General features: G+C 43.6%; 1 protein-coding gene across 1 annotated transcript; it reads left to right on the forward strand.

Annotated features, from left to right (window-relative positions):
- The first annotated feature begins 3878 nt into the window (after positions 1 to 3878).
- Positions 3879 to 24679, forward strand: LOC104373308 (ATP-binding cassette sub-family A member 10). The gene is given in 37 exon segments (XM_086624284.1): positions 3879 to 3980; positions 4369 to 4579; positions 4973 to 5131; positions 5379 to 5479; positions 6286 to 6512; positions 6864 to 7002; positions 7372 to 7557; positions 8288 to 8435; positions 8944 to 9115; positions 9704 to 9762; positions 10182 to 10292; positions 10385 to 10560; positions 10962 to 11081; positions 11427 to 11565; positions 11699 to 11789; positions 12097 to 12236; positions 12855 to 12974; positions 13209 to 13404; positions 14157 to 14323; positions 15066 to 15193; positions 15561 to 15698; positions 16167 to 16280; positions 16572 to 16742; positions 17103 to 17213; positions 17858 to 17965; positions 19216 to 19427; positions 19959 to 20079; positions 20430 to 20547; positions 20987 to 21078; positions 21528 to 21706; positions 22322 to 22397; positions 22676 to 22770; positions 23235 to 23354; positions 23579 to 23719; positions 23991 to 24070; positions 24151 to 24206; positions 24581 to 24679. Coding segments are annotated over 37 exon segments (4923 nt in total).
- The last annotated feature ends 1782 nt before the right edge of the window (positions 24680 to 26461 follow it).

A 26461-nucleotide genomic window follows, 5' to 3' on the forward strand; every position in this document is an offset into this window, starting at 1 on the left:
ATTCCATATCATGCAATGTCATGCCCAGTGTATAGATGAGGGTTGACTGGGAAGAAGAGCCTTTGCTCTTCCAGGGGCTCTCACTCAGTCTCTGAGTGCTATCTCTCTCTGCCAGGAGATATCTCATCGGCCTGCCAGGGCTAGCTTTAAACAAAAAATAAAAATAAAACAAAGAAATTAAAATATAATAAAATAAAAAAACTAAAACTAAAAAAATTCATGAAATGATAATAAAATAGTAACTCCTACATCAAGGCAACCAGGTGTTTCCACTGGTTCCCTGTAAGCCTGTCCCCCAGCCTCTGGGAAGAGGTCCCACTAGCATACAGGGGCAGTGTCATCCCATGGAACAGACACAAGAACAAGACCCTCATCCACGCCATGAGTTCCCCAGCTTCACCTGGATGATGCTGGTGATGCAGGTAAGGATAATGCAGGTATGACGTGGGCAATGCAGACACGGGTGATGCAGGCACAGACACGTGCCCAGACAGTGCAGGCAGGGACACGAGCAAGCAAGTACCTGCAGGCTGGATGCCGTGGCTCAGCGATGGGCTGTTCCTGCCAGGAAGAGAGCTGCTTTCCATGTGGAGATCCAAACATCAGTGTCCCTATCACGGAGGTGGGCAGGGAGGTGTCTGTGGGATTCACTAACTGGGACCTGGCGTATCCACTTCTCTGCTTAAGGGTTTGGCTTTTTCCCTTTACGAGGAGGGGCTGAAAGAGAAAGAGAAGGTTTGTACACCGAGGAGATGTACTGAGGACAGGTCTTAGCTTGATTCTGTGTCCTGACTTATTGCACCTCTGGAGTCTGCCTGGCTCTAAACCATCTGAATGTCATTTAAATGTTAGGGATGGGGTTTTTTTTTCTGCTAGGCAGAGCAAAGGGAAGCGCATCCAGCTCCTCCACGTGTGCAAGCCCAGCTTCTGTCCCCGTTGGTTCCTTCTCCCTTCCACCATGGGTTCCTCGGCCGTGCTGCCGCAGCGGATGCTGCTGTGGGTGACGGAGGGGCAGGCGCAGCCTGGGCGTGAAATCAAACCCCATCCCTTTAGAAGCACAGAGTTAGTTGAGAGAAGTTTATTTTAGTGTTTACGATATGTTTTGCGATCGGAAGAGCCGTTCCTATCCAGGAGGCAGCGCTTCGCTGCTCTTCCTCCATCAGGGCTGGTAGCACTGAAACAGTTGGCAAACACAACCTTTGCCATTTGGAGATAGCGTGAGTCACCGTTTGCTCCTCTGCCTTCAGCAGTGTGCCGTGATGTTCAGCCTCTCTGCACTGAGAAACATAACAGAGTTTGCCAGAGAAAGAATTTCTGTGTGGTTTGTTGTTGGACTCTTTTTTTTTTTTTTTTTTTTTTTTCTGTTATCCTCCTGGCCAAAACTCAAGAATTTCTTGAGTAGCTTTTCAGAGAATCCGCTCCAACAACTCCACAACAATATGCTCTGTTTGCTTTTCGTAACATAAATAAATCTGAAGATCTGCCAAGGAAGAAGGGGAGAGGAAGCCAGGGAGAAGTGGAGGGATGGTGTCAGGACTGCCTTTTGGCAGGAGAGCCTGAATGAAAAAACAGGTGCGTGGACAAAAGAGCACTGAGAGCTGGTGGGGCAACTGCAGGTCCAGCCCAGGGACATCAGCATCTCCACTTTCACAGGCACGCCGCAACGGACAAGCTCCGGATTCCTTTCAAACCTTCTCGTTAAGGTAAGGCTTAAACATTCTTCTTAAAACAAATAAAAATTGTTATTTGAAAAGTATGAAAACACCCAGTAATTAATAACACCCTTAAGAATACTGGGTGAGTGTATGCGTAGGTGGGACACTGGCATCTTTCTAACAGGCTGAGTTAAGATTTTGACCAAACTTGGTGACTATTTAAAGGTGATAGAGTCTTTTTAATCTTACTTTGATATGAAATAACACGCCAGTGGAGCCCAGTTTATGGCAGAGGTGCACTTCCAGTGTTTCTCAGTGCCAAGAGGACAAGGAAGGTCCAGCTCAGCTCAGTATTTTCAGGAACACAGCACACCTGAGGAGCAGATTTCTTTCCCTACATGCAGCAAGCTAAAGATTGGATTTTAAAAGTCTTCTGTCCATCTTACGCTCTTGATAATTCTCCCTGAAATACTGAAGGAGCGATGAGATCAGTTCTGCCGAGTTTCCCCCAACCGCCCAAACTCGGCGGCAGCATTGAGGGGTGACGGGCAGGGAGGACACGTGGGACATCCCAATGGGTGCCTGGTGTGCCAGCCCTTCATCCCACCTGGGATTTCCTGGCCTGAAGCTGAAACTCTAGCCCCGTGTCGGCTCGTCGAGGTTACTCTATGTGACTATTAAAATGAAGGAAACACTGGAAACCGGCTTTAGCTGGGGCACGAATCCCGTTTCAGTTGTGGAAGTGCATATGGGTGATACGAGTCGTCCTATGTCTTGCTTCTGTTCGATGAAAAAGTGACCAAGTGAGTGCAAGTTTAACTTCACAGTCCCCTCAGGGAAGTCTAGAGATCATTAGGATGGGCTAAATCCAAATTTTTTGCTCCTGGATTTAGTGGGATCGCCAGTAAGAGAGAAACCTATTCAGAGAGTGATGGTGAAATAGCAGATTTCTGACACTGAGCCAATGTCCCTGACCCATCCGCCCGCCATGCCGTGCCATGCCATGCCAGTGCATGTGATTGCAGCATGTACCCGGGGAAGACCATTTGTTGCAGCTGCTTTTCCAGCATTTCGATGCCTTGGCGCGGTAGAGACGTGCCCCTCCTGTGGGCTGAACACAAATGTTCGGAAGAAGATAAACTCTGTCCTGCCTGTCAGCACCGTGAGGCATCATCCCCCAAAGGGAACAGGACAATGTAAACCCTACTTCTGTATGACAGGAACATTTGAAAGGATTAGGACTATAAAAGCTCTGATATTTCTACCTGACACTTCACTCATAGAAGATCAAGATCTTGATTGAAAGCATATTTTAGTTACTTATGTCACAGCAGAGCAGTTTGGCTGCGTGAGTATAGCCCTTTCACATTTGGGTCCTTAGTCCTTTTGCTCACTGAAGTGGCTCATGATTATTTTACTGATGGATAACACAGACATATCTCACCTGCAAAACTTACTCAGCAGCCAGCTTTATGCCTACTTCTTTAAGTTTCCACCACCAGCATTAATAAACCTTGTTTTGCTTGGACCACATCCTTTTAAGGATGCTGCCACATCGTTTGGAGTAACACACCGATGCATGCTCATGGCTGCTTGCTCCTCTCTCGTTTTCCGTGAATATCCCCAACAACGACAGCTCCCTGAACGCACTTCCAAGAATTTGTTCTCCTGTAGCTCCGAGTTGCCTTCAATCAACGCTGCTTTCCGTATGAGCTCAGCTCACATCACAGCCAGCAGCTGCTCAACACTTCTTGGTGTGAAGCCTACAGCATATTAAAATTACGTGCAGAAAGATTTTGGTGATTTTAATCAACCATGTTGTTGTTGTTTTTATTCCTTGGATATTGAGGCCACCCAAGCCAATTAGGTCATGTAGTCTGATCTTCTCATTGTATTTGGTAAATAACTTCTCTCAGCCTTACCATGCTACAGCGTGGAAGTGTGAAATTCTGGTTATAATGGGTGTCTTTCTGCTGAACTGCAAGGATTGGGGGTGTGCTGAGGATGAGGAGATCTCTTGGTTGAAGAGAAGAAGCTCGAAGCTGTGCTGCAGGCCTGGCTTGTGCTCAGCACAGGAGGTCTGAGTTGCTTCACCTCTCTCTTGCAGTAAAAGGGGAAAGAAAGTATTACTGTGGACCTGTGCAAATAAAAGCGGTCACTGCTGTTCTACCTTTTATTGTATTTGAAAGCAATTTACAAAAAACATTGTGTGTAGGTTCAAAGATGAAGACACTTCAGAGAAATATGAGTGTATTCCAGCAAACAAAAATTCTCTTGTGGAAAAACCTACTTATCAAGTGGAGGATGAAGATGCAGAGCTTTCAGGTAAGCTAAAAAAAAAAAAAAAGGAAAAAAGTAACTAACCATTGAGAGTAGCCAACCCCTGCCTGCCTCTATACCCCAATTTCGTTTTCTAAAGTTATAAGTTGAAGTACATTTGAAAAGCCCTGACTGATGATGAACCCTTTACAAGACTTCACTTTTTAAACTGTTAATATTTCTGTCTCTTATGTGACATACAAGAGCACGGGTCGGTACTTTGAGCAGAGTGATTTACAGAGGTGACACGGACATGCAAAGATCTCACTCGTTAGTTGACATCTAAGAAACCACTGTGACTGCGTGCCTCTTGTTTGCGTTTTAATCCTGCAGAGAATATGCTCAGATACTGCTATGCTATTAAATTCCCTTCTCCACTCTCCCCCTTGCCTAGGAGTGGACGTTGTCTCTGCTCTTTCTGTTGCTGATGTTCCTAGTGTGGGCGTTCTCCTCTTACAGCCGCTATTCCGAAGTGCCTTACAGCCACCTCGGGCAGTTAGATGATCCTGCCTATAATGCCACTGGCATCACCATCGCTTTTACACCCATCACTGCGACCACAAGGCAGATAATGAATAAAGTGGCCTTGAACTCTCTAATGATAGGTATGTTTAGCCTTTTAAACATTTAGCTTTGTCGTTATTGAACCTGTTTTACATGTATGGTGTTTTAGTCGTTCTCCAGTATTTTCAGTCGGTAAATTCATCCCAAATCCTCCATCCTCACAAATGTTTCTTCTCTAGTATTTAAATTACTGGTGAGGTCAGTGTGTAAAGCTCTGCCTTTGTAGAATAATACTACTAAGACATTCGTTCATTCTTTTGAGGTGCGCTGCTTCTTGGCTGGTGAAGTACGAAGCATGTGAAGGTGCCACAGTGAGGAGAAGACGTGGAAAGGAGGAATCGTGATGCTCAAAGAGCAGAATATACACCCTGTGCCCGTGCACGTGTTTCCAGACCTACAGAAACTCATTGCAATGTTTTTCTTACAAACCACAGGGACGAAACTAGAGGCACTGGATAATGAGAGAGCCCTGGAGGAAGCCTCGATTTTGAATACTGGATTTATAGGGGTTATATTCAAGGACAACTTCTCCTACCACCTCAGGTTTCATCTTGAGAACGTGTCTATTCCAAATGACCACTTTGAACATATAGGTAATACAAAATGAGAATTTATGTGTGGGTGATTGCCTGGCATGGATAGGCATCGCTTCATTGGAATAATCTATATATTTTAAGTGACTTAATAAATTGGTTTTTTTTTTTTTTTAATCGGTGGGCCACTGTCCCTTTGAAGAGTTTCCCATAGTGCATAGGCATGCTTGTCAGCATCTTTGGTAGTGAAAACCAATTACGTTCCAGTGCTCTTACCTGTGATGCCTTTAACCTTTCATCCTTGCAGATAGCTGTTACAATTTCTCATCGGAGCACTGTTCCAGCCCAACGTATTGGTACAAAGGCTTCCTGTCCCTGCAGTCCAGCATCGATGCTGCTATTATAGAGGTAAATCGAATTTATGAACTGATGTAGGTAACTTTTATTTTAAACTTGGTCCAGGAAAGACAAATAACAAGAGACAGACTTGTCAGAAAATTCTGCAGAAAAACAAATATCCTAAACTACTCAGCTGTCGGAGCATTATTGACAACGACAGTGGGGAACTTTGATGCAATCAGCAGTTCCTGCAGAAAATGACTGCTTTCAATTTAATTTTGAAGATTTGTGCTAACTTTTGTTTCTCTTCAAAATGATGGTTTCTCTTAAAGGCTGGAAACCAAGTGTAATACCATTATTTGATTTAGAATATTTCTCAGATTTCGAGGAAAAGGCAATTCTTGCAGGAGGCTGGGGTGGTATGACTATCTGCTGGATGACTTGGTTTCAAAGTAGGCATGTCTGTCATTTCTTGTGCTTCCTTTACAAATTGTTCCTAAAAAATATACCAGGGTAGGGCTCATTCCACCTGGCTATGCACCTCCAGTTGTCCAGGCTGCTTTCATCCCCAGGGAGAGAAACAGGACCTTGGAGAATGTGAGTCATTTGTGTGTCCGGATCCTTATCTGTGGGTGAGCTGAAGGATTCATCTCCCTCAACAGACAAGGGAGGGGAGTGTAGCTGAGATGCAGACACACAAATGGGTCAGATGAGTCCTTCCCATAGGGCTTTACTTGCATTACTTGTTGATGTTTTCTATAAAGCGGCGTTAAAAAGAAGATCTAGGGCTGATGAGTTAGAAAGTTCCTTATATAAATACAACTCAATGTAGAAAATAAACTAAATACTGAGATGTTGACCTTGAATTCCTTTAGGTGGTGACAAATCACTCTGTTTGGGAAGAAATGAAGTCAATTGCTGGTGTCCGTATGAAGTCCCGGGGTGCCGTTGCCTCGCTTACACTGGAGAACAGTTACTTCATGATTACTATAGTGATGTGTTTCTCTCCATTCATGTATTTCTTAACAACGAGTGTTGTAAGAGAAAAGAAACAGCTCAAAGTATTGATGAAGATGATGGGGCTGCAGGATATTGCATTTTGGTGAGTTCTTGACTCATTCGTTTTTGTGAGTTCTTAACTGAAGCGTCTGTTTGCCAAAAATCAGTATACTCTTGGGTATTTGCACAATGAGTTAATAAGTTAAATGAGTTCATAAGTCTTCTTCAGTACTCTAAGGACAAACCAGAAGGGCTGAGCATGGCAGCAGCATATTCTGCTTCCTTGGGCATTACCTCCTGAGGTGGGTCATGCTGTCTGTTTTTCACAGAGTATGAATGAGTTGACCCTGGGGAATATTTGATATTTTAATTTAAAATGGCTCTGCCATGCAGGTGAAGTTGCAAAAACAGTTCTTAATTAAACGAAAGTGTAATGCCATCTTTCCATCCTCAGGCTCTCCTGGAGTCTGCTCTACGCTGTTTACGTGGTGATCTTCTCCTGCCTGCTGACACCTCTCATAATGGAGGATGCTTTCTATCTCAGCAGCTTCCCTGCCTTCTTGCTGCTGTTTTTCCTTTACGGCCTTTCATGTGTAAGTCAGATTTTAAAGCCAAGTGTTCTCACCATGTGTTTTATTCCTATGCTGATGAGCCTAAACGTTACTCCAGAGCCTTTTTCACAGTGCTCGGGACTGTATCCTTGGCATGGTCATGCTACGTGAAATAGCTGAGTGGATCCTCTGACTCAGCAGCAGTGATTTGAATCACAGCCTGAAGGTCTGACGGGCAGTAGGTTGGCTACAAAAGACCTGACTTGAAACTCAGATCAATCCACTAAGGAGGACTTTAGTGGGTTTTATTACGTGGGCCCAGCTCACCAGATATCTGCCTGGCAAATGGAAGTGCTACTGTTAAGGATATTTACTTCCTTCAGTGTTTGAAGGAAACTTCTGTTCTGACAGATCCACCTGGTTTTCCTGCTCTGCTCCCTCTTCCGGACCGCCAAACTTGCCAGCTCCATGGGGTTCCTCATCACCTTTCTCTCCGGATGTCTGAGCCTCATGATGTTGATAGAAAATATTCCAGAACCGTTGAAGTTGTTTCTCAGTCTCTTCTGTCCTTTTGCACTTAATACTGTCATCACAAAGGTATGGGGCATCATCTCTGCAACAGAAACTTCCCAGTAAGTTGTCCTGGGCCCTGTCGGGGGGGGATAGAGCACATTTTCTCACAGATTATGACAATAAAAGACCCTGCTGTACTTCACTGATACAGAAAGGCATAGGAAGTCATAGTCCTCATTTCAAAAGATCAGCTTTTCCATATCTCCATAGCTCTGAGTGATGAATTCTAGCTCCAGTTACTTGTATTTTATACTATACTATACTAAACTATACTATACTGTACTTTACTATAGTATATTTTATTATATTATATCATATTATATTCTATTTTTTGATTTTCTGATATATTAAAAAATCTATCCGAGAGAGGAGATTTCTGCACCAGCCGAGAAAGAAACTGAGTTTCCTGCTCATATGGTTTGCCATATGGTTAAATCAATCACTGTGTAAAATTATGCCATCTTCGTCATGACTCTGTCACATCAAGGGTGCCAATATCAAGTCTCTTGAATGACTTTCTATAAAATTCTCAACTTTTCTTCTGCTTCTGAATTGTTCTGGAAAATTCTGAATGAAAACTTATATTTACTCCACTCAGAGGTTTTATTTTGCTTACTCACTTGAAATACAGGAAGAAAAATTGGTCAGTACAGCAGATGATTTCTGGGTTAACGAAGTCGATTGCGTCCATGGCTTGATGGCACGTGCATTGTTTTCCAGCCTGAAAATTCTTCTTCTTTGTCTCTTATTTCAGGCTTTCCGTTTAGAAAAATATGGAATGGGTTTGTCTCTCTCTAATCTTATGGAGGAATCATCCTTTTTACTTTCAGCTTACATTATGCTGGCCTTTGACTCAGTCTTGTACATGCTGTTAGCTCTGTATTTCGACAGAGTTCTGCCAGGTAGGTAGGATTTATGCTTATGATCATACTTTCTTCTTCTATACTTTTGATTTATACAGATTGTGTGTAACAGCTTCTTAAGGAAATGATGGGCTGCTCCGTTCCCTGAGCCAACCAAAAAAAGTTTTGGACTTAAAGAAATGTATTACACCACTGAGTGAATTTTCTACCCCTAGCACACACTGGTAATTCCCAAATCAAACGTAACAAAATATATAGTGTTTTTTTCTTTCTGATTATACTGCTGATGAATTGCTGATGAGAAAATAGTTTACGAATGTGTGGGACAATATTTTAATTTGTTAAGTAAAATATGGAATTTATTAGATATAACCCTGAAGCCAACCTTCTTGTCTACCCCAGCTCCAAACCTCTTTTTTTAACTGAACGAGGTACTAATTTTGAAGCAGCCAAGTACTTATTAGAACCTCCTAAATGTTTGCTCTAGGATGATGTCTTGATTGTGGCTTTGGCCAATGACAGGTTTTCTTCCTTGCTTTCCTGTCAGGCAAATACGGCATCCCAGATCCCCCTTTTTTCTTCCTGAAGCCCTCATACTGGGTGCGGAACAGGAGAGGCTACACCAGGGAGATGCCCAGAAGTGCAGCGAGCCCCGAGGAGCTCCTCGGTGATGACGTAGAGCTGGTGCCCCCTGAATTCCTGGGGAAGGAGGCCATCAGGTTAAGAGAGAAGGAACTGCTATTCATGCTCTTTGAGTTGGGTAACTTGGGTTTAATGCTCCCACAGACCAGTGCTTGGGCCATCGACTTTGTTTTGATTTCTCCCGGCAGATTTTGTGTTTGTGAGGCTCTTGCAAAACACTTTGTTTCACAGAGGAAAATTAGAGATGAGATGCAGATGAGATGATAAACAGATCATTCAGGCTGGTCACTAGTGATGAAATTTGGATAAATTCAGATTTAAAAAAAAAAAACACATTTTTTTTTGCTGTGAACTTTTGTAAATGTCCATTAGGGATGACAAGGAGAACACGGAAGGCAGCCTGTTGTAAAACAGCCATCCGTTGCGATGGGCTTGACCTTGTCTTTGCAAGGCTTGGGGTCCAGTTTTGTGCACCAGGTGGTGATGTTCTTGCCTGTGCACAGAGCATGCCAAACCCCACCGAATCTCAGGGTCGCTTCCCAGTACCTCTTATTTTTCATACCATTTCTGTCATTTTAAATTGAGACTTATAGGAATGAAAAGGGGCACCAGGGAAATGTATTTACAGGAATACTGAAATAATACCCTCCTTACCTTCCTTTTAGACTCAATAACATTAAAAAAACATATAAAAAGAAAGACAAGAGGACAGAAGCTTTAAGAGGTATGAAAGCTGTCGTGCTGATTCCTGTCACAGATGAAGAAAAACAGTTGTGCAAACGTTTCAGTCAGTCAAAGAAATAATACAACACCTGCATTGCTTGAAAACTTGTGTAAAATATTAATTGACGCAACCGATTACTATTCTGTTCAGTTTTTATTGATTTTCTACTTTTAATAAGCGTAAAGAGAAGAAAGCTTTCCCCTCCTCCCCCTCATTGTACTTCTCTCTTTTCTGCTAAATACAGAGCAGCTTCTTATGCTTTTAGTTCAAGGTTGGTAGAACTTAATCCCAATTTGCTTAATGCACTTCTGACTAGTTGTTACTACTTAGTTCTCATACTTGCCTTGCCTTGCCTTCAATAATGATTAGAGGCAAGTCAAACCTCATTTCTTCCCAAACTTGATGTGTTTTCATTCTAGGCTTGTCTCTAAATATTTATGAGGGTCAGATCACTGCCTTACTTGGCCACAGTGGGTCTGGAAAGACAACGCTGTTAAACGTGCTCAGTGGACTCACTTTGCCTTCTGAAGGTAGGACGGCAAACGGTGGGACAGAGTGGGCTTGATTCAAAAGGTCCAACAACGAGTTTGTTCCATCTCATCACGTTTATTCCTGTAAACAGGCTCTGCAACCATATACAACTACAAGCTCTCTGAACCAGGAGATAGGGAAGAGATTAAAGAGATGATTGGCATTTGCCCACAATTCAACTTACATTTTGAAGCCTTAACAGTGAAAGAAAACTTGGAAACTTTTGCAAAAATCAAGGGCATCAAGTCCAAAGAGAGGGAGCGAGAGGTAAGTGCATGTTCCCCTGAAACCCATCACTGCGCAGCGACGTGAGGCTACAGCAAGCCCCACGTTTCAGTAACGGCTCCTTTTGTGCTGGGAAGCTCAAAGATTCCAGCTGGCTGCGTCTTCTGAAAATCAAAGCTGATGTCCAGCTTTGACCAGGTTAGTAGGCAAGCTTGTGGGCTTGGCGCAACCACAGTGATTCCTCGGCTCAACCCAAGGAAATGAGAGGATGTATCAGCCCTAGAGCAGCTGCTCCTGCAGCTGGTGTGTTGGTGTGGGTAGGAGCTAGACCTCGGAATGTGCTCTTAGAAACTGTGCCTTCAGTCCCAGCCAGATCTCCTTCATGTCTAAAAGGGACAGAAGGACAACTGGTGCTGGGAATGGATGTCCTTGTGCTATTCTAGGTGCAAAACATTTTGGAACTGCTGGATATCAGCAACGTTCAAGACACTCAAGCTGAGAAACTGAGTGGTGGGCAAAAGCGGAAGTTATCCATTGGAATAGCCATGCTTGGAAATCCTCAGGTAAAGCAGCAGAATATTTAGGTCCAACAAAACTAAAACCTTATGCATATACTTGGCTACAAGTTCTTGCATGACTTCAGATCTCTTTAAAGCACTCATAATTTTTAAAACTAATAAATTTAATAATTTCATTTTGTTAAATTCATAACCCATCTGGCTAGTCTAGTTTTAAAGCAGATAGATAGTCTCCCAACCTCTGCACAGCTCCCAGAATAGTTGCCCTTGCATAAAACGTGGCCTGGGTCTCTTGCCCTCAGGACCTGAGACTTTCAGGGGAACATCAAACCCCAAAAGACATGCAATTACTCCAGCAGCAAATAATGTCTGATCTCATCCTTTCTGCAGATTTTGTTCCTGGATGAGCCAACGGCTGGGCTGGATCCTCTTTCCAGGCACCAGGTGTGGAGCCTCCTGAAGGAGCACAGAGCTGGACGGGTGATCCTGTTCAGCACCCAGTTCATGGATGAGGCTGATATCCTTGCAGGTAAGCATGGGCTCAGCCTGTAGCATCTCTGCAGAGCAACCCTGGAGCAGAAAGTCCATGTGAGGTTCAGTTGCAGAAAAGTTTCGAACCACTGCTCTACAGTATAAATTCCTTTGGCTTTTTCCTTCTTCAGACCGCAAGGCTTTCATCTCGCACGGGAGGCTGAAGTGTGTCGGTTCTTCTCTGTTCTTGAAGAAAAAATGGGGCATTTGTTATCATTTAAGGTATCAACTTCAGTCCCAACAACTGGTATCTGGGAACATGCGTGTACAAGGAGCCACCAGAATGACTGTAAGAGGGAAACCGTAGAGTAGATGTTGTCAAAACAAGAAAATTAACTCAATTAATATTCAGCTAAATTAACTGAAGCAGCACTTTACTCCAGAGTAAGGAACAAGTGAAATATGCTGGAGGTTGGTTTTTTTTATGTGGTGTAGCAAATACAATAGGATTTTTGTGGTTTGATTTTGGTTTGGTTTTGATTTTTTTTTTTTTTTCAAAACTAACCATCTGATTTTTTCCACTGAATAGGATCCACGTCAATGATTCTTGTGACTTAGAGAACGTGACATCTCTAGTTAAACAGTACATCCCCAACGTCATATTCTCAGGGCACAGCCAATACGAGCTGAGATTTAAACTGCCATTAGAATATGTGAATAAATTCCCAGGTAAAGTATAAGAAAATAATTGAGAATTGTCTGTAGAGAAAAAATACACACAAATGTTAGGAAACGGAAATAATGATTTCCTACAGGAGTCACATAAGGACCTTAGAACTGCATTTTGGCTTTCCTCTTGCAATTTTACCATCCATGGGTTTAAGATCAAAATGTACAAGTGCTTTTCTTCTGTTTGTAATGCAAAACCTAGCAGGCTAACCAGGCTACGTGTGTTACTGAGAGTTTATTTTTCTTTGTGTTAAAAGAGAAGATAGTGACAAGAGAAAACCCCATACAACCTGCGCATCTCCATACCCGCAGTGGCACCGGGCAGACCCTCACTCTCCGTGTCCATCACATTCAGTCCAACAGTCCCATAGCCCTACTGCCTCATAGGATGCTTAGTCTGAAATACTGGTGCTAAATAGAAAAACATCTTCAATGAGCCATGGATCTGGCAGTTGTGTGTTCCTCCAGATCCTTTTCATCCTGGTAGCTCGCTGCTTTATCATTTTCCCTGTGACTGGAGATGCTCCAATCAGGTTGACTCAGCTTAACCTGTCTGGTCTGGAGATACGTGCTCATGTTTGAAACCTTGGAGGCACTTGTATTATCTCCGTCCTGCAGATCTGTTCAGTGGCCTCGACAGCTGCTCCGACCAGGGAATTATCAGTTACGGAGTTAGCATGACAACCCTGGAGGATGTCTTCCTGAAACTGGAGGAAGAAGCCACAGTGGATCAAGAAGGTACAATTGCAGCTCCAAATATGTCATCCATAGCCAAAGGGAACGGCTACTTTGCAATAACCCCTGAGCATGCCTTCAGCAGTTGATTATGAGGTGGTTCTTAATTTTTCACACATTACAATGTAGAAGCTGGTCTAGGACCTAAATGTGCAAGGGGTTTGGAACTAGATGATCTTTGAGGTCACTTCCACAACCCTAACCATTCTATGATTCTATGTGGAAAACTCTCTGCAGATGAGCACGTCCTTGGGGAGGAGTGGGCAGAAGCAGGACCGCGATGCCCCAGCGAGACGGAGCCGGGCTCCCTGCTGCTCTCGGACACCGGGAACGTGGCCGTCGATGGCTTGGCTCTCTGGAGGCAGCAGGTCTCTGCCATGGCATGGGTGCGCTTCTTAAAACTTAAGAGTTCGGTGAAAAACCTGCGGTCACTGTAAGTACCAAAGTGATTCTGTCTTGCAGATCTGGAACTGAACAATGTCGCAGTTGGGGGACAGTTTTCACACCTCTGTTTCAATGAGCGTTTGGATTAATTGATATCAGGTCTTGGCTATGAACGATCTTGATAACCTGTGTGCAGAGGAGAAGAAAGCTTCTGCCTTTTCAGTGCCAGTAGTATGAAATCCCCCTTTTGTGCATTTTCATTTCTATACTGAATCATTTATGCAAGGGAAACCCATTCTCTGTTTGAAAAAAAGAATCATTTAGAAACACTTTTACCTCAAACGGAAGACGAAGTTTTAAAATAAACCGGTGTGTACAGGGAAAGGAGGGAAAAGTGCTACTTTCAGACTTCTTTAATTTTTTTAAACTCCTCTCACGTTGCCAGTGTCTGAATTCGTTTGGTCCCATTGGTCTTCAATCTGTCATGCTGGCATTTCCTGGTAGGTCACAGGAAACAGGAGGAAGATATCGATTTATGAAAAATTATATCTTAAGGAAGTCTGAAAGGCATTTCACATCCCTAAAAAGCCGAGCACTCCAGATCTGAGGTCTTCTCCCTGCTAAATTTTGAGGGCCTTTGTGAATGATCAAAGTTTGAGATTTCTGAAAAGAAAATTGCTAAAAATTTTTAACAGAAAAAGCATTAAGTAACCTGAATATGGTATACCATTGCCAATAAGTGAATGTGTTGTGCTGAATATCTGTTTTCAGAGTGTTTATTCATCTCTTTTTTTAATGCAGTTTGCTGCTCTATGCGATTTTTCTGCTTCCTGTGGTTTTGCAACAGTCCCTGTTTGCTGCCTGGCAGAGTGTGAGTGTTTGGGAGCTCTCGTCTGCACTGTACTTCTTGCCCCTGGGGAAGAGAGCTCACTTGGAGACGACCAGCCTCCTGGTCCACAACAACACGGGTGAGGGCAACGAGCCTTTCCCTATGCTTTCCTATTCTGGGGCTTCTTGCTGTTGCAAAGGAAAACAAGTGAAAGAGCAGATGGTTGTAGGACAAAGGTGATCTAAAGGATGGTGAAGGTTTTGGTGACAGAAAAGCAGGGAAATTGTGATTTTTAAGGGGTTGTGAATGAAGCTTACTTTGGCTTCAGCAGCTCGTGAGATCCTGATGCAATAATATGAAAAGGGATGTCGTAGAAGATGGGATTAGAAGGGATCCAGTTCTTTCCCTGCCCCAAATCCAGACCTCTATCCAAACAATTTCTGCATTTTCAGAGTGTGGGATTCTCAAACTGGGCACCATACTCCAGGATAGGCTCACTGATGTTGAGTGAACTTAATGGTCTGCTTCTAGAGTTTTGCCTTCAACATTCCTATGAGCAAGTGCTATTTTATGTTGTTTGGCCAGAGTATGATACTGGTTGTCAGACTATCAGCAAGGAGAATACATTTCGTAGCAACTCAGCAAAGGAAAAAAAAAAAACTAAAAAGACAATGCAAAAATTAATTCAACGAGACTGAAATCCATTAACTTCAGATAAATTAGTGTGCAATGATCCACCAGATATGTGCTGTCTGACATCCACTGTTATTGGACTTCCTCTGTTTTTGTTTGGTGGTCACAGATTTTAGAAAAAAACAAACCATCAAAGACTCTCTTGTTGCTCAGTATTATGATTCCTCTGCTTTTGGCTTTCACACCAGGCACAGGCATTGAAGATTTCATCCACACACTCGAGAGCCAAGATATCACAGTGGAAATAACAAACGAGGAAAATATCACAGAGGAGCTAAAACACAACGGAGCTATAAGTGTGTCTCGTGAAGGTCAGGTGAGGCTTTTTTCTCCTCCTCCCGTTTCTTCCCAACGATAGAATAATTAAGCAAGATGCTTCCATCAGCTCTACCTGTGGGATGATTCTGTTGAATAAGGCCTGGAGGTACAAAGATTCGAAAGTGTTTTAACCAGTAATCTACATGCTAGAGGAGACCTTATCTCCCTCATCCTCAACCTCAAACTTTACAGTTTTATAGTACAGCTATACAGACTTCCAATACCTCATAAATTGTTTTTTAGCAGACAGGGTATAGGCAAAATTATTTCAGGCCTGGATTCTCCTGGTATGCTCCTTTTCTACTACATCCTTGCAGATGAGAAAAACCAAGAGTTTTCATTTTGTTTTTTTTTTCCCTTTAAAGAGCTACAGGTTTACCGTATTATGCCACATGGAGGCCAACAACTGCTTCCCAGTGCTTGTGAATGTCATCAGCAACGCTTTGCTGAGAGCCCTCAACTCCACTGCGCACATTCGGATCTGGAATCATCCATTTTTCTCTGTAAGTGTCAGAGTCCAACAGCCAGAAGGTGTCAGAAAATAGTTCTTAAATCTGCGTAAGGTCCCAGTAAGACATCAGATTTTAATGGGAAGCCATGGGAGGCTGTAAACCCACCTTCCTCAGTGGTGGCTCTGGAACCATCGCATTTGGCTTCAGGAAAACTGAAGCTAATTTTTCCCTTGTGGGTCTTGAAGGCTACTGAACAGAGAGGGTGGCTGGGAGGGATGCCTCAGGAGGTTCCTTAGTCTCTATGCCATGTTATTCAAGTTCATCTCTCCTCACCAGTGGCAAGCACTTTGCAGGGATATGGTTTGAGGAAAACCTTCCTCCTGCCAATATTTGGTTTCAAATCCCACTTTGTGTTGATAACTGCCCTGTACTTCATAAGAAACGCGGTAAGATGAGTTGTGGCATCTAACCATTACATTGCAGATGTTTTCTACAAATGCTTTGTTCTTCTGTTTTCAGATCAGTAAATCACGCTACTGGGATTATTTTGTTTCTTTTCAACTCATGTATATGGTGGTTTTATTCCCTGGTTTTGTTCCACACTTTGCAATGGGCTACATGCAGGATTACAAGGTAAATTCCTTGAAATGGAGCAGATTTGGGGTGGGCAGAAGGGATTGCAACTGCATTACCACAAGGGTGTTTGAATATGATGGGCAGCTTAAGGCGTTTTTCTCTGTACTGCTGTAAGCATCTTTGCAGCCAGCACAAAATGCTTCAAGACAAAAAGAGGTGGAATTTCAGCCCAGTATTGCAATAGTAGCAGCTTTTTGCTAGCTTCTGATTTCCTGGAGCCATTCCCATGGGTGCAGTTGGCCAACCAGGCACCAACAATAAACTGCCCTTCGCATTGTGTCTTCCCAGGTGGGAGCTGGTGCCCAGCTGAGGATCTCGGGGCTCTTTCCCTCCGCGTACTGGTGCGGCCAGGCGCTGGTGGACATCCCGCTGTGCTGGCTCCTTCTCTTCTCCATGTTCTGGTTTCAGTTCACAATAAGCAACCACATTTCCGGGGACATCAACAGCCACTTCTTGCTGGTACATCCCGTTCTGGTGGTTGCTGGTTCACCAGGGAGGGTTGGGGTAATATTTTCAGCACATGCAGGGGTAGCTGAGACATTGTGGGTGCAGATGGTGCTGACACTCCTCTGGGTCCTCAGATACTTACTGACCTTCTCGTTGTTTCACCTCCTATCATTTGGGTTTCCCCAGTTGGAGACAAAAGGTGATAAATCTTGCTTTAACGTGCGCCTTTACATTTAGCAGTAAAATTGTGGTAATTTCTGAATGTCCTGATCTTAATATATGATCATTTAAACTGAACCACATTGCTATGCATAAGTTTCTGGTTGTTTAGATCACTCTATTTTCTCCAGTGAAAGCCCTTTCTTTCTGTAGATCATGGGTATTTCTGGCTACGGAATTTCTATCGTTCTCTTCATCTACTTGATCTCCTTTGTCTTTCGCAAAGGATGGAGCTGTGATTTTTGGACTTTTATCCTGATATTGGTAAGCATATGGCTAGATGATGTGCTGTAAGGTTTACAGAAAGGTATCTTGAGATCTTTAGGATGAACTAGAGGTCAAAACATTGAGTATAGATGCAGAATATAAATATGGACAAGTGTTTCATAGCAGTCAATTCTATATTAAACTCGTGTCACCATGTTCTGTTCCCACAATCGTGCTGTGGCACGGGGAAATGCTTGTATCCACCCTGAGCTGGTGCAGGAATGGAGACAAAGAAGTTATTTATTGCTCTGTTAAACACCTCACATCGGAGAGATGTAAGATGTTGAGACATGAGCCATCAGGTTAGATGCAGATAGCCTGAGCCTGACCTGGAAGGAGATGGGTTATTTGACATGAACTGGAATGGGAAAGAACAGGATGGGATCCTGTGCTTCGTTCTTCTGCCTGAAGCAGCCCTGCGTCTTGGGAAAGGTTTCCCTGGCTGATGCAAACCAGCAGCCTAACATGAAGCAGAAATGGCTGAGGACATCCTAAACCCTCAGTGTTTCTCATCTTTATATTTCTTGTCCATTTTTAGAAATTCAACAGGGAATTGAAAATGTAGACTCACATAACTTTGCAGATCAGCAAGCAGTGTAACCCTTCCCATCAGCTAAGTTGCCCTCTTGTTTTATTTTTAGGTATACTTTGTTTCTTACATCATCAGCAGAATAATGGATTACTTAATAGATGCTGAAGTCTGGGGCTACATTTTGTGTTTCTTGCTTCCTGTGTACCCACTGCTGTGTGTAGTGATCAGCTGTGAGCACGTAAGGGTGATGCTGGGCGAGGAGAGGCACCCCACCATAAAACACAACTATGTGTCTTTGTGAGCAAAGCCTGGTGGTAACCACATGCTGCATTCTGGGGAGGCTCATTAGTTTCCTCTTATGGGTGGGATTTTCCAAATGGCCCGAGTGCATCTTTAGATGACTTTTTGAGATCAGATCTAATTTTTCCAGTTGCTCATTATGGCTAGGAGCTACTTCTCGTGCAGTTGAGCTGTGACTGTGGATTAGGTAAGCATGCTTAATTCTTTCCATGCAGTCAAGCAACTTGGCTTGAACAACCGTAAGACAAAATTTAACGTTATGTATCTGACTTTACATGAAAACCGAGTGAAAATTAAGAATACTTGCAAGCCACTTTACTCCAAGTCTGCTGAGGGTGGTCGTGGAAAGTCAGCTAAGAATTTAACAAAACCCTCCAGCTACATGCAAGACTGTTTACAAGCCATAAATGACTTAGGAGTGAAGTCCAAATAGAAAAGACTCCTCCTCTATCTTGTCCCACTCACCTCCACCTCTTCTCCACTGGAACTCCAAAGGAGAGGAGATGGGAAGTTTGCCTGTAACAGGCCATTACCCTCAAAAGAAGAGTCTGATACTTGTACTGAGTGCCATGACGTTTTCTGGTATAGCACTTAGAAGCCCACAGTCAAACATCTGTATTTGTCCATTTGTGTGGTGAATATTTTGGGTAAATCAGAAGCTTTTATACATTTTCAAAGTATTTGTTGTTTGCTTTAACCCTTTCAAAATTAGCCAGCATTGTACTAAAGAATGATGGATCTTGATCGTTGTGGTTTTTTTTTGTTTCTTATAGATTTTTATAAGAGACCTTGATATACATGAAGTGACTCCAAAGGAAACTGTGCTAATACCTCTCCTCACAGTAAGAAAACATTTAAAATCACTGTTATTTAGGAATGTGTGTCTCCTAAACCCCATCCTCAGTTATGAGGAAGCAGGCAAGAACCTGGAGCTCATTTCATGCAGAAGGAGAATCTTGGTGGGTCTGGATGACAGATTACCCCCCTGTATGAAAACAACCTCACTCCTTTGGAATGGGGAAGGGAAAACTAAAAAAACCCAAGTCACTTAATGCTTCCCTGTTTTATGAATTATGTTTTTCTTCTACCATTGGTATTTTCTGCAGTATTGGTAAGCGATAGAGTTCACAGCCTTCAGGGTTACTCCCAGTTTAAATGTTAAAGGAGTTTATTTTCACATTCTGTGGGTTTTCCCCACATATTTTATAACACTGCCACCAGCTTCTCAGTTTCAGCCATAGTAGGATGGAAGGCAAGGCTGTTAATGTGGCAACCTCTTTTTTTCAGCCTTATATCCATGCTGTGGGTCTCATTTTTCTTCTTCGATATTTGGAGATAAAATATGGAAGAGCAGTTCTGAGAAAGGATCCAATATTTAGGTTCGTATAAACTCACATGCACCACAGGCACATGCGAGGTCTAAACTCCTACCACAGTGCTTTTCCTTGAAGATGACATTTTGATCAGATATCATTACCTTTGTGTCCCTATTTTTAAATATTTTTCTTAATACTGGTTATTTTTTATAACTAAAATAGCCCCTTAAATACTACAGTGCTCTAATAATATAAAACAGCCCTCAAGCTTGTTGGTGCCCACACGTGGTGTTTCCCGTGCTGCATGGATGTACCAGCTTGGTTCTTTGTACAACACAGAAAAATTATAAATATAAAAAAAAAATAATAAATCATAGAATGGTTTGGGTTGGAAGGGACCTCAAAGATCATCTAGTTCCAACCCCCCTGCCATGGGCAGGGACACCCTCCACTACACGAGGTTGCCCAAAATAAGTAAAAATCCCACAAGAAACATTGAACCAGAGGAATATTCACTCTTGGTCTATCCAAAATGCATTAGTGGAGAACAAGAGTAAAGAACAAAATGCTAAGACGGATCTGGTGGGTTTGTAGGATTTCCCCAAGAAGACAAAAACCCCTCCGGCACCCTGAGGAGCTCGAAGAGGAAGATGAAGATGTCAAAGCTGAAAGAGCAGCAGTGAGAAATGCCATAGCGGCTCCGAGTCAGGAGGAGGTGCGACTAAGTTTTGTGTCCTTCTTGTTTTATTTTATACCAGTAAGAAGTCAACTGGTAGAAAACAAACCACCAAGTATCAATAAGTGCGGGTCAGTGCTCTGGCTGTATTATTCTCACGGGGAAACTCCGACTCCCAAATGTACAGCACGAGTCTCATCAGGGTAGAGAAGAAAGCTGTTAAGAACGTGGACAATAAACTGTCCTGTTGCACCTCATATTCTCAGTGAACTATAAAACACATTCAAAGATCTTTAGAAGGTTTTCTGCCTTTTTTAATGGAAAAATATTACCGAAGGACTGATGCAATTCAATATAATAGACTAATCTTTCTTCTTCCTTGCTTCCAGAGATTAGCCATTATTGTCAGCAATCTGCGCAAAGAATATAAAATAAAGCAAGCTGGTTCACTTTTTAAGAAGAAGAAGAAAGCAGTCGTCAAAAATGTTTCTTTCTGTGTTAAAAAAGGTGAGAACTGTAACCGTTTTCCTAGACCTGTTTTGGAGCCCCGATCATACCCAGAGAGTTAACTCTCTGCAGATTCTCCGTTATCTGAGCAAGGACATACAGGTCAAATCTGTTTGCTCTGGGGTTAAGGCATGTTTGGTCTGTGATTGATGTGTTAATGAACAACGGGATGTGGATGCAGCCTCCTGAAATAACATAGCCCCCTCTCTCCAGGATCCACTTCAGCGGTGGCTTCTGAGACCTGGGAGCAATGCTCAGACTCGCAGCATCAGTTAGAGTTGAAATATGATGGGCTCTCAGAGTATATATTTATACTGTTTACTTTTATAAGACCTTTGACATTTCATGCTCTCTTTTATATTTTTTATTTTGTGGGACTGCACCTGATATGTTTGTTGAGTGAGGAGCATTACTAAGAAATTAAATGTATTGATTCCAGGAGAAATATTAGGACTTCTGGGGCCCAACAGAGCTGGTAAAAGCACAGCTATCAAAATGATTACTGGTGAGACGACACTGACTGCTGGGCAGGTAGGAGACGTCTGGAGAAAAGGGGTAAATCCATGAGAAAGTGCAAGTTCAAACCTCGCACCTAGGCTAAGCTATAAACTTTTTTCAAAGAATTATTATTGATCAAGGTTTCAACTGTGAATTCAGTGTGCAATTAAATCAAATGATGTGTTAATAAAAAAATATTGTGAGCTACTTCTAACTTTGACAAACAGTTGCATTTGCCCTAATTGGCCATGTGGGGTTGGAACTAGAAGATCTTTGAGATCCCTTCCAACCCAAACCATTCTGTGATTCTATGATTCTATGTTTATATTTAGAAACCATGTAAATGAGGGTTGCAAAATCACTCCCTTGCTTTTTGGGTTTCCTCGCCCAAATCCTGATGAAGCCCATAGTTTTCCTCTGAACCATATCCTTGCATCCGGGCAAGGCTATGTGAGAGCGAAACCATCAACCTGGTTGTGCAGGTGCTGATGAAGACAGGAGGTGGAGCAACCTCCCACCTCCAGGACCATGCACCCACTTTCCTGGGGTACTGCCCGCAGGAGAACCCGCTTTGGCCAGACCTCACCGTGCACGAGCACCTGCGGCTCTACGCAGCCGTGAAAGGGGTGCGCAAGGAGGATACGGCTGCCGTTGTCAACCGGTACGGATGGAGGGTGCTTCCCGGGGCTGGCCCATGTTTGGGGACCAACCCACGTTTGGTTGGCCCAGTCCTAGGGCATGGGGAGGGGAGAGGAAAGTCAAAATTCACTGTGAGACAGAGGCAACCTGGAAAGAAACTCAGGAAATGGGGCTGCAAAAGTGATTTTGTGCTAAATGCTGTGATTAAGTAAGTGGGTTAAGAAAATCTCCAATTTGCCTAAGTGCATTTAGTGGGGATAAACTTATCACTAATGTCCTTTTAAGTATGTTATCTTTAGGAAGCATTTCTAGAATCTCTGATGTTATGGTTTGGCACTACAAGAAAGGGTGTTTAAGTCCTCCCTGCTCAGCTGACAGTGGCAAGGTGGAACAGATTTATAATGCTGTTGACACTAATGATGGGTTTGGAAAAGAGCTTGTGGCTTATTCAGTACACTTTGCTTCAAATATGCACTTACATTTTAATAACACAATAAATATTTAATGAAAACAAGCAGGAGTCAAGAGCAAGGGGAAGAAAGTTCCTTTTTCTTATCCTTTTGGGAATCCTTGATGAGATTATTGAGTTGAGAATAACGAAAATGTTCCTTTCTTCGCTTGTTCCGTTTCCCCACAGAATAGTGAATGCTCTGCAGCTTCAAGACTATTTGAAAAAAAAACCCAGAAAATTACCTCCTGAGATAACCAGAAAGGTCTGTTTTATTTTACCTATAACGAGTCCTGCAGCACACATAGCACAAATCCAAAATCCCTCTGTGAGCAGAGGGACCTACCTGTGCTCTGAGCTACCTGGAAGAGCATCGTGTTGTCTTCCATGGTGGAGTGATGGAAATTAGCCTTTTCCAAAACCACATTTCCTATAAATCAGAGCCTCGATTCCCATAAAAGAAGTGGTGCTGTTCACAGCTCTTTGTAGACAGAGTGCCAGGGACTGCAAAAGATTGGACTCAAACCTCTTTCCGTGTCGTAGCTGTGCTTCGCAGTGTGCATGCTGGGCAACCCTGCGGTCCTGCTCCTGGATGAGCCATCAGCTGGCATGGATCCCAAGGGGCAGCGCTGTGTCTGGTGAGTAGGACCTCGGGCACTGTGCCACCATGGTGGTAAAGGGGTTGGAAGCCAGGAGTAGATGCTTAAGGTTAGGTAAGGAGTGGTTTATCCCATCTGCAGTTAGTGCTGCTCATCACGTGTCAATGGTTTTATTGGAAACTCCATTCTCCTGATTCTCTCTAGCTGAAGTATGAGAAAGGAGAAAAAACATTGTACCTTCACCGTTGTTGCAAACTTTAGGACAGTCATGTACAGGATTTGGAAGAATTCATAAAGGGATCTGAGTCAAAAATACTTTTTGGTCAGTATTTCAAAGTACTACTGTGTGCACATCAGCCTAAAGTTGCTGTATGTAAAGTTTTAACACTTGTTTTAGGGGAGAGGCATTTGGAGGGACGAAAGTATAAGAAAAAGTGTCTGATATTCCTATGGAATGTTAGCTTTTCTTTTTATTTTTTTTTTCCTCCCTGTCTGGTCCTCAGGAAAATGATTCGTGCCGCCGTGAAAACCAAGGAGACAGGAGCCATCCTGACGACGCACTACATGGAGGAGGCGGAGGCGGTGTGCGACCGCGTGGCCGTCGTGGTGTCCGGGCAGCTACGGTGGGCGGCAGCTCAGCCGGCACGTGGCTGAACTGAGACACGGTCCATGTAGCCACAGGGCTTTCCCCTCCGGCCTCACCTACCTAAGTCCATCACCATGGCCTTTATGAAGTGCTCCCTGTGATTTCACCAGCAGTACAATTTGGGAAGGAGCAGACGGTGGGGCACCAAAGGTTTCACACTGACATCTCTTTTTTTTTTTTTCCCCCCTCCCTCCCCGGCAGGTGCATTGGCTCCATTCAGTACCTGAAGAACAAGTTTGGCAAAGGCTATCTACTGGAAATTAAGGTCAAGGATCCAGAGCGCACTGATCTTCTCCATGCTGAGATTTTGAGGATTTTCCCAAGTGCAGCCCGTCAGGAGCGGTAAGTACAAAATACAGGATGAACGATGGTTTCAACACTATCTCATCCCTTAAAGTATGCCCAGAGTGATGGCCACACATAGGATCTCAGCTGGAGATGGATGAACAGCTCAGAGTCCCTGTATGGGGATCTGATCTGGTAATATCACCACATCCAACCCTGCTGTGATCCCTGCAGCAAAACATCCATACACCCAGCTCATAGCTTGACATAAATTTTTAATCCCAGAACCTCAATACAGAGCAATGGCCTTTTCTTCTTTTTCTTCAAGGTTCCCCTCTTTGCTAGTCTACAAGGTCCCAATGGAAGATGCACTGCCCCTGTCTCAGTCTTTCTCCAAGCTAGAGGAAGGTAAGGGCAAACCAAGATGACTTTTTGAAGAGGTGGAACACAGACTGCTGATTTTCGACTCTCTTTCCACTTCTCCACAGCCAAACGAAACTTCAACCTCGAGGAGTACAGCTTCTCTTTGAATACTTTGGCTCAGGTGAGTGATTTCAAGGCTAGACATGCTGTAAAGACATGAGGAGCAACAAAAGCCAGTGAGACCTGGGCCCCGGGCAGAAGGCTGCTACACCAAAAAAACTGCCTGGAGGTGCTAGGAAATCACAGAATGTTAGGGATTGGAAGAGACCCCAAAGGATCATCTAGTCCACCTATGGATAGCTGGTGCCTCTTAGTGGGTTATACCAGAGAACACGGGATTCTCAGCTACTATGTAGGTGCTCCCCACATGAAGCTACTTCACAGACCTCTCATAAGGCTTGCAGAGCTGTAGCTCCTGCAAAGGAGCATCACAGTGTCTAGTGAAAGTCTCTAGTGAATTTCTAGAAAAATAATGTTTTATCTTGCCCATTTCAGGTGATTTTGGAACTCTCTCGAGAGCAGGAGAAGGATGATCTTGATCTGACTTTGGATGGGACTTTCGAATGGAAACAACTTCAGCAGGAGGACTGTTAAAGATTTAAGATGCTCATTTACGCATTACTCAGTATTAACCTAGCTGATGTGATACTGCACATATTTACTACCATTATCAGCGTACCACGAAGAGGAGGAACAGGCTCTGCCTTTCCAAAGAGCATCAGCTGAGGGCTACTCTGTGTTGCAGAAGACATTTCACCTGGACTCTGCAGGTGTCTACACTGAGCCCTACCCCAGGTTGCATTTCCAGTTGACGAAATAGTGCCTGCATTGGTGAGAGCTCTTGTCGAGTGGAGCAGTGTGCAGCAGAGGGACAGAAAGGTTTGCAGAAAGAAGGGTCATAACCCATCTCTGGGGATCAAGGCTGTGCTTGGCTTGGTGGATCTGGGTGTATCAGCGAATCTGGACATGCTGCCAACCTTCTGGGCTCCTCTGCCACCAATGAATAAGACTATTTGCCTATGACATGTTTAAACACATCTTATTGAAATTTGCACTCTATTTCTATACCGTTCCAATAAATGTGTCTATAGAAATCACGGTTACACCCACATATGTCATCATTGCTACGGACCATCAGAAACAGCTGAGCAGCTCAAACTCCTTCCCCAACAGATGGAGATGACTGCAGAGAGCCCAGAGCTGCTGGCCAGATGGTTGTAGTCCCTCATCTTTACTATCTCCAGCACACTCACCGCTGCCTTCCCTCCATGCTGGGGTGAGTTGTTGTCACTCCTCCCTCTGGAAATCAGCCTAGGATGTTCAGCCTGGAGAAGAGAAGGCTCCAGGGAGACCTTACTGCAGCCTTACAGTACTTAAAGGGGGCTTATAAGAAACACAGGAACAGACTTTTTAATATGGCTGTAGCAACAGGACAAGGGGTAATGGTTTTAAAGTAAGAGAGGGTAGACTTACACTAGATGTAAGGAAGAAATTTTTTATGATGAGGGTGATGAAACGCTAACACAGGTTGCCCAGAGAGATGGTAGATGCCCCATCCCTGGAAACATTCAAGATCAGATTGGACAGGACTCTGAGCAAACTGATCCAGGTGAAGATGTCCCTGATCACTGCAGGAGGGCTGGACTAGATGATCTTAAAGGTCCCTTCCAAATCAAACCAGTCTAAGATTCTATGATTTTCCTCCTGACAACTCAGCACACATTATCCCTGTGCCCAGCTCATTTGCAAACATTAAAACTCTCACAGAAAAGTAAAATTCTCTTTATATAATTCGTAGCGGTAGCTGTGTTGCAATCGCTGCTTGTGTATGTTCCCCATTCAGCTTCAAAACATATTTTGGCAGTTGGAGAGAGATCACATTTAGATGATATTTAGAGAGATCATGATTATTTCCCTCCTGGTTGCACAACAGCTCTGCTTCTGCTCCCCACCCCTGGGAAACGGGTAAGTGAAATCCCCGAACGTTTCGCTAACCTGTTCATAGCCTCAGCTCCGGGAAAGGGGAACTTGGTGAAGAGTTTTATTTAGTGCCCTGGGGATATCAGTGGCAGTGGAGAGCTCAAGCCGTGAGCCTCTTGATATAATGACACGTTGTATGATCCGTTCCTGTTGGGTGTTTTCCACCAGCGTTTCATGGTTTGTGCCTCTGGAGATGCCACTGGTGAGAGGGGACCTTCTGCTGTGGGGGCTGCTGGTTTGAGCAGACTGGTAAAATACCCCGGCTTCCCTCTCCTCTGTCCTCCCTGTCTCTGCTCTTACACCCAGACCCACCCTCACTTCTTGAACAGTGAAATCTCCTTCCTACCACAGAGCAGGAGGAGACTGGGTCCCTTTGGAGGTCTTTGAATGACGTAA

Source organism: Tauraco erythrolophus, chromosome 20 (genome assembly GCF_009769465.1).
Source record: "Tauraco erythrolophus isolate bTauEry1 chromosome 20, bTauEry1.pri, whole genome shotgun sequence".
Lineage (NCBI taxonomy): Eukaryota > Metazoa > Chordata > Aves > Musophagiformes > Musophagidae > Tauraco > Tauraco erythrolophus.